The 13,833-nt window shown below is 39.2% G+C and overlaps 1 protein-coding gene across 1 annotated transcript in view; it reads right to left on the minus strand.

Moving 5' to 3' along the window:
• The window catches only part of apbb1ip (amyloid beta (A4) precursor protein-binding, family B, member 1 interacting protein), a 32,155-nt gene that overhangs the window by 13,566 nt on the left and 4,756 nt on the right, over positions 1-13,833 (minus strand). Inside the window, exons 2-6 of the mRNA XM_084746828.1 lie at positions 8,705-8,764; positions 6,981-7,068; positions 5,130-5,419; positions 3,379-3,456; positions 96-255 (exon numbers count right to left, since the gene is read on the minus strand). Of these exons, the coding sequence (XP_084602954.1) occupies positions 96-255; positions 3,379-3,456; positions 5,130-5,419; positions 6,981-7,068; positions 8,705-8,764 (676 nt within the window). The remainder of the gene's footprint in view (positions 1-95; positions 256-3,378; positions 3,457-5,129; positions 5,420-6,980; positions 7,069-8,704; positions 8,765-13,833) is intronic.

Consider the following 13,833-nt stretch of genomic DNA (forward strand, 5'->3'; position numbering starts at 1 on the left):
AGTGATCTGTAAAGCACTTTACACATGTAGTCATAGTGCTGTGTAGCATCAACCACATGGTACAGTATTTTAGATGCTATACTGCAGTAACTCACCAAGCTGCAGTTCAGCGTTGGTCTCACACAGACTCCAGTCCACATTGCAGTCACAGTGAGTCTTCTCAAACAGGTTGTCCAGAACTTCCCTGACGTTCTGCCTCTCGTCGACCATCAGAGTCTTAGAGCTGCCGTCGTTCAACAGCACCTTCACCACCAACTGTCAAAAAAAAAAAATACAACTTTATTTTACTTTGCGTTACTGACAGATTTTTGATAACAAACAAGAGGCAAAAATACTCACACTCAACCAGTGAGAACTTGAGCTTGCTGTGAGTTTCACACCTTAATCAAGGTCCAAACCAAGGTTCCTATTTTTGTTAAACTGTATACATTTTTATGTGTTAAGCTGTCAGTTCAGTTCAGTTCCTCTCCACAATCAACTGAAAAGCGTTTGGGAGATTTTTTCTACTGACTTTTCCTACTTCATAAATTCGACGGACTGTGGTCCTGAGGTTAGTCTGCCAAAACCTCCTGTATTTGGTCCAACATTCAGAACCATCCCACTAAGTGTTTTCACACTAGAAACAAACCAGACCTAGCCCAGACACAGACCATGTCTTTCAGCCAGACCAAGGTTTGGCTGTTTGGTCCCGACTGTGATAAAACAAAGTTTTCACACCTATATTTTATGGTTTGAATCACACAGGAAAGTGTCAAAGTCCGGGCCAAACAACGTAGGTGTTAAAGCACCCTTAGATGAGAGGGCTGACAACACTCTCATATCTGCATGGTAAATATGATGCTGCAGCTAGCAGCCAGCAGACAATTAGCTTAGCAAAGTAAAGCCGTGATAGACAACATAATGTCCTCTAATACCACAAACTATCATTTTGTACAGATTAGGCAAATGGGCAATAACAGGTTAATTTTGAGTTTCATAGGCGCTGGTAGATTATTTTACCTTTGGACAGAGCCAGGCTAGCTATTTCCCTGTTTCCAGTCTTTACACAAACCTAAGCTAACTGTCTCCTGGCTGCAACTTCGTAGGCCTATTTAATGGACATATATGAGAATAATATTGATCTTTTCATGTGACTCTCAGCAAAAAAGTCAATACATTTATTTCACAAAGCTTCAAACTATTCATTGAACTGTGTTTGTTTCTGTGTCATCTGCTTGACAGATTGAAGTTAAACATGTTATGGACAGCAGCAGGTGTCTCTGAAGTGTAACATCAAATCAAGCCTGGAAGCACACACAGCTTGTTTGTTTTGCCAGTTTAATTACAGGCTTTGTACAGTAAATGGTGGTTTCTGTTGTCTAATGTTAGCTGGAAGACTTGGAGCATCAGCGCTTCTGTTTCTCCATTCTGCTTAACTTCTTTGGCTTTTTTTTTTCTTTAGTAACTTCTTCTCCATTGTATTTGTCTGTTTCTGGCGGACACAAAGTTGGCTGAGATTAATTTTGCTCTGGAGTGGAGCAGTGCTTTCCTCGCAGGCTCATATGGCTTCACACTTCCTCTCATCTGAAACAAATCCAGTTTTGGGAAGCCGGGGAGTTTCACAGAAAGAACCAAGGTCAGCCAGTCGCGTTGTCTTGTGTCATAAAGATGAGAGTTTCAGAGATATTATCACAAGAGGATTTAGTGTGAGATCACATGTTACTCTGTCTCGACCTCCTCTGGAAGACAATATGGATCTGGCATGTGGATGAATGAAATGTCACTGGATATCAAATTAAACAGCACTTCCAGATGCAAGGTAGGTATCTTCAACATGCACAATCCATGACGGAAGTATGGTCCGGAACCAGTGGCTTTATCTGAAACTTAGAAGCCTCAGCCAGCCGTGGTTTCTGCTGAAATCCACTGAGATAGCACCTTGCTCTTCTGTGGTAACAACCTTGAGCAGATGTTCCTGTGAGAGTGGCCCGTGGTCTGTATTTCCTCATATGTGCACACACACGCACAAGGATTCCCTTAAGATTTACAATTACTATCTTACAGGGAAACAGCCATTAAAAGGATTGTTTTGATTATTTGAAGTGAGGCTGCATTGATAGTCAGTATATTACCTACAATAGATGCCAGTCAACAAGAGCCCAGTTTGAAGAAGCAGAGGATTACATATGCAGAAGCAGAACAATTCTAACCGATTGAGACAGAGGTAGCCCTGCATCTCCCGTCTTCTGCGGATTAGAATGATTGTTTTTGCTAAAGAAGTCTGGTTGAACAAGGCAGAGCAAGATTAGGCTTTTATAGCAGCAGTTTTCCATTGGAAAAGGCTGTCTGACGGCAAGGTAAAGCAGTGAAATATTTCTAAATAAATTGTATACTTAAACTGATATTGGTTTTTTGATATATAAATTACCAATGCTGAAAGGTAGTCTTAAATTTGCTAGTGGAAAAATAGAAATGATGCCCCTTAGCTTATAAAATATCTGTGCTCTGCCCTCTGGTTGATTCAGTAGCACACAATGAACAATAGATAAGTAGTTTCCCAGTCTTTGTTGAAGCTACATTTCCTTTTCTTTGTGGTAGTTTCTATCACACTCCATCTAAATCTGCGCAGCCTGTGACTTTGCAGTTACTGTTTCCCGTTGGTGAAGGGTTGGCAGCAAATATGGTGACAGCTTAACCTGCACTTGGCCCTGCGCAGTGATGACAGCCTCCCCTGCTTTCTTTACAGCATTGTGGATAAAAAACAGATTTTAAAGAAGTCATCTGTCCTGCAGTGGTTTGACTTTCGAAAATTAGAGCCAATCAAAATGCGGGGCATGGTCACAATATGTGGGATAATAAGGGATAAAAATGATAAAAGAATAAGGGATAAAAATGATGTGCAGTCCCAACTTAAGTGGGACACCTGGTCAACCTAACCTCATACAACCCCATTTAAAATAATGTGAACTACCCTTTTAATGCAGTTAGACCCATATAGGTTATAACACATTTATATTATCAGTCACATCTCCTATGATGAAAAGATGGTATGCAGTTGGCATAAAACTGGTTTAGTTTTGTATATAACTGCAGATCCTGATGTTAAGCTTTGCATGCGAGGCCACATGTCTGTGCTCTTGTTGACTGCTTTGAAGTGTCCACATATCACTCAAAGAGGAAATCGTGCTGTCCTGCAGGACGTTGGCTGGATGAAAGTGGCCATTCATTACTCTGATTGATGGCTCTTCCCAAAGAAAAGAAAAAGAGGCACACTACGTTTGGACATTACGTCCTTTTACAGTGATGTCCATGTAGTCGTAATTCACAATGTCTTTAAAGTTTCCTGTTGCCAGCGGATGTAGGATTAGAGGAGAACACTTAAAGGTTTGGTCATCTTACCTTTTTCACTTTCGCTTCCTTCAGCTTCTCAAGAGCAAGCTTGATTTTGTCTGCTTTCATCTGTGCCTCGATTTCCTCCTAAATAGGAAAAAATAATAATATATAGTGATCATTATAGTGAAGAACAGATATTCATCCAACATTAGTTATAATCTAGTATACCTATCATAGTGTTTGGAAAAATCAGTGTCAAGAAATTACCTTTGATATCAGTAAACTGCACAGTCTTGTAATTTTTAAGAGTATGTTTTCTGGTTTCTTTACTTCTCTCAGACAGTAAACTGAACATCTGTGGGTTGTGTACAAAACAAGACGTTTCAGGACAACATCTTGGGCTTTGGGAAACACTGGTCAACATTTTTTTCTGACATTTTATAGGTAAACAACTATCAATCAATTAAACAGCAAAATAATCAACTGATTAATCGACTATGAAAAGAATTGTTAGTTGCAGCCCTTGGTGAGTTCCCACCTTTTGCAGACATGCAACAGAGTTGTGCTGTGCCATGAAACATTAAGGGAAAATTAAGACTATCAAAGAAAGAGCCAAAACAGTTGATAAAAACTGTAAAAAGGGTGCTAAAGGCAATAAGGGGAACAGATCTAACTGTGGCAAGTTCATTTCTGTTGATGTAACACTGCAATTCAGCAGGTGTAGTTTTTTGTGTTAATTTAGTTTTTAATTTAATACCTGGAGAGTTTCATTTGGACATTATATCCAATCTACTGGAATCTGAATTAGCAGGGATATGATACCTTATGTCTTCAGCTTATAAGTCAGGTGTGTTTTCACATAAAGATCCTGCCTACAGAGCAGTTTTAATGAACTTGTACGTCTCTACCTAACAATGACACATTCTCTGCCTCAGCACAGCTGGTGTTTTTACCTCAGAAGGATGAGGTAACAGGTCCTGCTAAAGCAATAAGCTCCCGTCTGGCTTCACCCCCCCACCGCCACCACCACAGCTTACTCCCCTTCTCCTTCAACCTTAGGTATTGATCCTGTTACTCTTTCCTGCCTCGTGGCTGTATGTGTTTGATCTGTTCCAGACAGACTCTCGCCTGTTTTGCCTCACGAGTCTCTGTAACTGTAACAGATGCCTCCGTCCAGCAACAACTTCGCCATGATCTCACCGTCCTAACTGTTATAAGAGAATACCACTCTTCCCAGTTCTACAAAGACGAAAAGAAATTTATACGCTGGGAACCGGTGATGTTTTTGTTGTAATACTGTCTTGTCACGCACAGCTCAGACAGCACTTTCTCGTGGTAACCCAAGACACGCCACCAATAAAACAGAGATTGTGACATTATTGCCTCTTTCTGCTTCATGTTTCTTGCATATTGTATCTTAAGAGCTTAATAATGTTCTTTTCTTCTTCACTATGTGACATACGTTATTGTAGCACTTTACCATCAGAGGTGGCAAGTACACGCACACTGTACTCAAGAAGAAGTACAGATACTTGTTTAAAAAAAAAGACTGGTAAAAGAAGAAGTACTGTTTCAATTACTTTACTCAAGTAAAAGTGAAAAAGTACAGACTCTGAAATGTAGTCAAAGTATAAAAGTAAAAAGTCACCAACCGAAGGACATTTTTATCTACTGCTCCTGTGCAAAACTAACCTCCACTTCTCTCCAGTTGAGCATCCCTTGCATGTCTGTCTCATCTTTTTTTTTTGTGTTGTTACATAATTTTTCATCTTGCTGAGTCTTTTTTAGTTGCCTCTCTTATTCTCTTGTAAACTTACCATTGTTGGCTTTTTAGACTGAGGAGGTGGTAGAGGGGAGGTGGCGGAGGAAGCTGGGGTGCTAACATTGCTGCTGGTGCTGCTCGCGGGTGATGTTGGGGAAGCGAGGGCGGGGGCAGGTTGTATGCTCAGGCCCTTAGGTGGTGGCGGTGGCAGATCTGCTGTGGTTGGTGATGGCGTCTTCAGACCTTGTATCTCTGCTGCAAGTTTCTGTTCTGTTGCACTGAGGTCAGCCACCAAATCAGCCATGAGAGCATCCAAGTCATTATCTTCAAGTTCCTGAAGGGACTCTGGTGTTAGAAAAAAAAAATCAGTTTATTTGTCAAAACAGTCTGACTGGTACAGTATATATATATATTAAAGACAAGTGTCAAATATGCTTTGAAGCAGTTATCTGTGGTATTGCCTGTCTTTATACATATTTGACTGCTCCGCACTTTTTAAAGTTTTGAAACATAGATCATGTTTTATTTCCTTTTTTTCAGAATTACTCATGCTTTTCTTTTAAGTATTAAGAACTTTCATTTTGTACAAGTTCCCTTCTCTGTGTTTTCACTACATTATGTAATAAAAAATGAAAGGATTTCTTTCATTTCATTTCCATTTATTTCCCTTTGTCTTCCACAAGGATTAAAGGCTGCTGGTGTTGGGCTCAAGCATTACTTAACCATTATTAAGACAGTATTTACAACTTATAAACTCTTTATTAAAGGTTGCATTTTTAGAAATGCTAGCAGCACTGCTCCTAGGATGGCAAAGTCATTCTGACAGGGTGATGCTTGTGGTCTAATCTTAATTATCTGAACTGCTACTGAACAGACTGCCATGAATTGTTTGCACAGATGTTCATGATCTACAGAGGACGAATCTACAGACGTTGGTGATCACTTGACTTTTCCTCAAGTGCCACCATGAGGCTGGTATTTGTGATCCAAAGTGGTGTTGTCAAAAATATCAATGCATCGTTGAATATCAATACTGAATATTTGAAATACTTTCAATACTCTTTTTTGTAGTATCAAAACTCTGGTACCAGCTGCACTGTATTTGCTGTGTCTTCTCTCTGACAGCGAGTTGACACACAGCGCTGCAGTAGTCCACAGTCTTGCCTCCTCTAACTTGTTTAGGATTCAAAACTCAAAGTTTAGGACTTGGGACTGGAGTGCAAAGACTTGACACTTGTGACTTGGAACACACCAGAAGACTCTTTTAAACCCGCCGATACAGACATCGCCTATTCCATCACCATGCTACATGGGTGAAAATTAACATGTTCACACTGTCATTGTGAGCTTGTTAGCATGCTGATGTTAACATTTAACTTTAAGCACCACTTCTGGCTTGGTTGGAGAATTTTACTCTTATTAGGAAATGTTTATTTTGTGATTAATTGATCAATCGTTGAGGTCAATTTAGGAAGGTTGGACTTTGCAAAGTAATTTGAGGTGAGGGGCTGTATAGATAAACCTGATCTGACAAGGCTGAAGTACTTAATTACATATTTACTAAATAGACAAAAGGGAAACAGTTGCAGTAACCTTGTTTTTACATTAACCTGCTTGTTTCAACAGCTCATAAGTGCCAGAGTAATTAGCACACACAGTGACCTCAATCTTCATCTGAAGTCACCTCTTGAACAGTAGCCAGACACACTGCAGGGCAACTGAATGCTCTTTGTCTGCCACTTTACGTCACTACCACTCACAGCAATTTTGATCATTTTCTAGATAACTGATGAAACATGCCGTATATCCTGCCCTTGCACAACTGCAGCGTTGTAAGTTATGCACACAACACACAGCTCTTTGTGGTAGTATTTCTACACACTTGACAGACAAAATGTTAAGTCACCATTTAAGTCAGTGAAACCGATGGAGAAGTTGACTTCCTCGTTGGTGCTGGGGAGAGGCTCAGGAGGTACAGTTTCCTGACCGAGACTCTGCAGGGAAGAATGAACAAGGCAGCGTGTTTATAAGAGCATGAATACAATATGTGCACAGTCACAAGACCCCCAGAGGCTCAGTGAGTTAATCCACAACACATTCAGAGTGCTCTGAAACATAAACTGTCCTCAAACATTATGCAAGAAAGTATAATGTTTACATCTGTTTTAAGGTATTGCACCTAACAGGGCTTCTATGTGTAATATTAAGCCCCCTGGTGAAATGGCAGTGATTTAAAATGACTGGTTGGTTGGGAAAACAACATCAAAGTGATCAGCAGGGCTTTTCACTAAGAAAAAAATGTGTAATCTCTAGCTGCCTTATGAGTTTGCCATTTGACCTCCCCTCCAAAAGAGAGTGTAATTTATGGTTGTTAGATGACCACAAGGAGTGTTTCCCCCCGCGGTGTCTGTTGTGCTCGCCAGTCTAGAGTGTCCCAGTGATCGATGGTGGGTTTTAGTGAGTTTGTCATCTGTCTCTAAAGAAGAAAAGTCTATTTAAGTTATAAGGTAAGAGATTTAACAACAGGCAGTCTGGAAAAAGTGTATTGTGTTAAGTGTTTGTTGCAATGCATGAGGAAACTGAGAGGAAAGTGAGAAAACAACTCTGGTGATACATTTTCTAACAACGTGTGTATGTAAGTTCCTCATTTTTTTCTTTTTCACCTGTGAAAACAGCTGGTAAAAAAAAACAAAGGGTTTGCAAGGAACATTTTTCTACCGTTTGTTGTTTTAAAGGAGAAATCCACAAATCATAAAATGACTATGACACATCATCATAGATTAAATGTATTATTAATTAGAGTTCATATTAATGCCAAATGTTTGCCAAATGAGTAAGCATCTGTTTATGAGTCGTAAGAAGTCATTAATAACCTTGTAGAAGGAGCAGATGTTTATAACTGTTAAATTGAACAATGTGTTAATTAACTTTGGCAGGCAGACTCCAGAGTGTTTATTTTAAGAGCAGTGGACACAATGTTGTGCTTGTCTTGTGCACCTGCAGTGTTCATGCAGCCTGCCTGAGCTTCCTTGAGTCCAGGGAGTAGGGGACAGGGGGAAACAACTCGCTTTAACAGTAGATTTATATTTAATAGGATTTCAACCTATTAAATACACTGTCTATACTCGTTGTTTGAACTGCAGCACTCATTTTTGGATGCAATTGTTACATACTATTCCTTTAAACACAAGATATAGGCTATATTGTGTGTTAGCAAGTTGAGATAATAAAATCTATCTATAGACTTACGTTAGGGGCAAAATCATTTTAAAATGTGGCACCCACTTACAGCTAATAATAAGAAACAAAATAAAACCAAAAAGTGAAGGTTTATGTCCCATAACACGACTCTTTTGCATTATGGGAATTAACCCAGCAGTAGCTGGGTTAGCAATAGCAATAGTAGCAATATAGCTTTTACATTATATTATTAAGACCAGAATTAGGTATTAATTTTCTGTCTCAAAATTAAACAGGAATGAAGTTAAATACTACCTACATAACAATGAGTAATAAGCAATAATAATAAGTAATCATAGTAAGTACTAATAATAGCCAAATTTGGTAAAATAGTACTATAATAAAACTGTGACCATTTATAGTTAATGTCATACAACTGCTGTAGCTCACCTGAGTGAGGAGGTCCATCTCCCCCAGCAGGTCACTGAACATGGCATCGATGTCGTCCATCTGTTGAAAGTAACAACAGACATGTTAAACACAAAAATACTCAAAGATCGGACTGTAAACTAATTCAACATGTGACTAAAACTGATTGTCCACTGTTGAGGTACCCTGCATTATCAATGACCTTTTATCGATTGGTGCTGCGAGGAAAGAAAGAATTTTCATTGATTGGATACGGTTGTCATGACGAATGACAGTGAAGGAATGTATGGAATGAAAATCTGCTTGGCAAGACAAATGTTAAATACACATGCACACATGTATGTTACACAGCCAGCGGTGAGACTCAGTAGTGCAGCTTCACTCTGAAGTGTGTGCAGTTGTAAAATATTCCCTGAAGCTGTTATCTTGCAAAACAGTTCCAACCCAGACTGAAGGAAGAAAAGTATGTATGCATAACTCCCAGGCATTCATTTTTCACCACAACTTGTCGTGTCTTGTTGCTCATGTCAAGAGTGCAATATTATTTCATTCATTTTTGTATTTTCTGTCAGATCCAAACCTAAAATCTGCTTCTTAATTGACAGACAGTCATATGTTTTGTAGTGATTTTAATCTAGTCATTGAACTGGTAGGATTTTAACATTTTTATAAATGCATTCTTCACTGATACTGAATTTAACAAAAGCTCAACCAAGTTGCAGTCTATATTAAACCATAGATCCTCCAACTCATTACTGCATTCACTCCAATAACGTGATTAAAGAGATACTTCGGATAAGTGTGGTTGTATGAGGTATTTATCCATAGTCAGTGCATGCCGTTCAGTAGATGGCAGTCAGCGCAACCCCAGTTTGGAGAAGCAGCAGGAGGACTGGTGTAGGAATGTAAGCAATGTACTGCTGTGGACAGGCTCAGCATCAAAATATATTTTAGTATTAATATTTAATATTTTCACTGCGTTACCTCGTCGCCAAACAGCATTTTCTGTTGGGAAAGTGCCGTTACATGAGCTTTCTCTGAAGTTGTCAGACTCCTTTGGGAAAAACCATAATTTTATCTTGCAGGGTAAAGGAAGAGCTGGTCCACTTCTGCTTCGATTGGTTAGTTTGCTTGCATTATTGTGGGACTTTGGTGAATCAGTACTGACCTTTTAAAACACCAATGCGACATAATAAGACAAACAAACTAACAGATTGAGTCAGTGGTGGACTAGCAACTCCCAAGTTCTGCGAGATAAAATGACTGATTTCGCCTATGTGGTTTGGTTGAGAGCAATATCTGGCTTATAGCTTAGTTTTCCATTGGAAAAGACTGTCTGATGACAAAGTAAAGTGATGAAAATATTTTAAACATAGTGTACACTTGAAGAGATTCAGATTTTTTTGGTGGCTAAAACACATTTTGCTGCTAACCCCGTCCACTGCAGTACATTGCTTACTTCCTACACCAGGACCTCTGCTGCTTCTCCAAACATCATTATCATGTACAATATTTGTTTTAATCATTATGTATAATAATTAAACCAATTCATTTCAAAAGCTGTATGCTAAAAAAATAAAATTAGAATACTTCATGGTTGCAAAACAATATCCCTGAAACAATCTGACTAAAGGATAACAAACCACTGACAGTATAAAGTATGCTTAGCTTGTTTGCTACAGATTTATATAGTTTAACACAGACATACAGTAGATGTAGGAGGTGAAATATCAGCATTATCAAGATTAATAATTTCAGTGTAAATAGTCCTTGGAATGACTGGGGTAGCTGTGTTTTTCAAGAAAACAACTCCTGAAGATTCACTTGAGATTTCCATCTGTAATTATATAGCTACAGTCAGCTGTCTCTCACACATGTATTACCTGACTTCCCATTTCTCAGAGCAAATGTTATGATGGGCTAGAATGTGCAGTCAAAACAGAGTCCCTGTTTTCTTTACAGTGGAACATGACCAGTAGCAGGAAGGTGTCAGTGGGAGTTCATTCACTTACAGTACAGAGGTGCTTAGATGGGTCACTAAATGTAATGTGCTGTATTTGAGCTACTGTACAGCTTCAGTGAAAGTTGAAATAAAGTAGTTCCTCCATGAAACTGCTCACAACAAGGTCTGTGAATTATTATCTTATCTTATCTGATCTATCCTATCTGAACACCACACAACTAGTACCATTTAGGCCCATTATACTGGAGAGAAAGCCATCTCTACGGCAGATATCTCCAAAACTCTGTAACTCACACCAAAAAAATATATATGGATAAACAGCACTGCAGCCCAGGGGGAAATATGTATTGTTTAATTTGAGGTGAACTGTCCCTTTAAGGCTATTGCAAGCGAAAGCACAGTTGCTGTACTGGCTGGTCAAAGCTGAATAACAGAACGAGCCTCATAACCACAAAAACACCCTGCCTAGTGTTTGAAAGACAGCTCACTTGCGAACACGAAAGTTTTGCCTTCTGCCTGTGGTTGTGTAGCTGTTAATGAGTTTCAATAACAGACTTTTCAGTCACACCGGCAGCTGCCATTTTTTAAAATCAAGACACTTGGTGTGTCATTTTACCTCTTAAAATAGAATTTTATAGATGGCAAAGACAGTCAGTTGGTCATTTTAGTCCAGATTAAAACAACTATTTGGATGGATTGATTGACTTCTGTCTCCCACTTTGTTCAATACTTTGGTTAAGGATCAAATGCTGGAATGCTAAGACACAAAGCTAAGGTGACCATGGTGAATATAAACATTATGTTAGCATGCTAACATGCTAAACTAAGGTGACCATAGAGAACTAATTGCTAAGCTTCAGCATGTTAGCATGCCAATGTCAGCTGTCGCTGTGACTGTGTTAGCATACTGACATTAGCATCTTGCTCTGATGTAGTCTTGTGTTAAAGATTAGTACCAAAAATAAAAAAAAAAAAGGAACCAAGAGGAGGCTGTTAAAATACAAGGCATGGAAATGGCAAGATCAAGTGCAAAAGTTTCACAATAAATTCAAAAATGGCTGACGTCCTGTAGGCTTTAGTCTATGGCTCCAAGAGGCATTTTTCAAAGTCTGGACATGATACATGTACCTACCGAATTTTGTACGTGCCTAAGACCCATATCAGATGTAAATTTTCACCACTTCCAACGCATATGCCAAGTTTCATGAGCTTTCAAGCGCTTTTAGCCCCTCAGAAATGACCCCATTTGGACAAAGCAAAAGCAAAAGAATAATAATAATCCTAGCAATTTTAATATGGTCCTCATATAAGCGATACTATCTTCAGATTGTACAGTAAGAACATGTGGCTTTGCTAAGACACTGCAAAGCACGGGCCTGCCAAGCTCTAAAGCTCAGTTGTGGCATAATGGTGAAATGTGGTCATATTCAGCAGTAGCGTCAGACTTGAGATAGGCCAATGGCTATCTAAAGGTTTTGGTGTGGTTAATATTACCAGCTAAATTCTGCATACCTCACACACGAGTAATAGTGGCTACACACACTTTACAGTAGACATACAACTGCTTAGTACAACCATAAAGGGTTCTTCAGGTTGTCGTCATAGCAGAACCTTTTCTGGTTCCTGGTAGAACCTTTTATAAAGGTTTCATTCTACCTTTTCAGAGAGTTCTCCCAATAGGAAGTGTTACAGCTAGAATCCCTGATGACCTGATCAAAGAGTTCTCTAAGGACTGTTGGACTTCTTGGGTGTTCTTTGGATGAAAGCGGTTCTTAATTGAACTCTCTTACAAAGAACATAAAAAAGGGTTCTTAAGAAGCAAATGGCGCTGGGTAGAACCTCAGCCCTTCAGAAAGAACTGTTTCTACTCTTATTTCTAGGAGTGTACTTTAACTGGCCTCTCTTTTAGTGTTAGCCACTAACCTACTCTACAAAGCATTTTTAAATTATCCCCACCCCCTAATCTCATTGGTTTAACTCAACCAATGAGATTTTCTCTCCCTCAGATTAACGTTTGCGTAACAAAGCCTCCGGTCTCACTTTGTTTTTCTGCTGTTATGGTACATTAGATATGAAAATATTATCTCTAACAAAGTGTTACTCACTGCTTTCACTCATCACAGCTTGGAATCTGTTTAGTAAATTTTTACATCCAGCAGGAATAAAGGAAAATATTTACAGGGATTTAATCAAAAGCAAAGTACAACACGCTCGGGGGAAACCCTCCGTCACCATGTGGAAGAGACAAGAGTGACTGATTGTGTTCCAGGCAAGAGTTCATACAGTGCTGTGACATGATGTTTCTCATTTGAATGTGAACTGGATCGATATCGTTCCAACATTTCACACATGGCATGTGTATGTTCACTCTTACAAATAAGGGTTCCAACAGGGTTCTTCCTGGAGGGCTGAGGTTCTACCCACATCCATTTGCTTCTGAAGAACCCTGTTTTTAAAAAAAAGGGCTGGGCAAGGGTTCCTTGTAAGACTGAGGGTTCCATTAAGAATGCTCTCCAAGGGTTCATCAAAGGTTCTTAACCATAATATAAAATGGTTCTTGGTGGGTTCTAGCTAAACTCTTTTGAATATAAAAAGCTCTCCCTTCAATGTTGGGTTCTAGGTAGAATTCTCTAAAACATTTCCAAGTTGAACCTTAAAAAATAAAGGTTCTACCGAGAACCAAAAAAGTTTCTGCTATGAGGACAAATCAAAGAACCCTTTATGGTTCTAGTTGCACTTACATTTCAAAGGGTATAGCCTGTGGTTTAAAGATTATAAGAAATGATGTCTGTGTCTCATCCGTTGCCAAAAACGGGTTTGGGCAGCTTATAGATAAAAATTTTCAGTATTTAAATTTTTCAAAGACGACATTTCTGTGATCGTCAGGCAATAATTTCCATGTGACGGGTAGGCATGGCTCTTTCTAACTGCTGTAGCATGTAGACCCACTCCATTTTACACCCCTTTATGCGAATGGTTTGCCCCTACGAGGAAGTGGTAAGTTTCCTGCCACTTGCAATGTTGAAATCATAAAGGAAATGGTGACACGAAAAGCCACGTACAAACTCAACGTGACAGTTTCCTTCACTCACATGATGTCACATTTGAACGGGCCCAAAACAGTTTCCACTGACTTAATTTATGTGATGTTCTGCATGATGGCGAAACAGAACACAACGTTAAGTGC

Source organism: Lutjanus erythropterus, chromosome 21 (assembly GCF_056507025.1).
Source record: "Lutjanus erythropterus isolate fLutEry1 chromosome 21, fLutEry1.hap2, whole genome shotgun sequence".
Lineage (NCBI taxonomy): Eukaryota > Metazoa > Chordata > Actinopteri > Lutjaniformes > Lutjanidae > Lutjanus > Lutjanus erythropterus.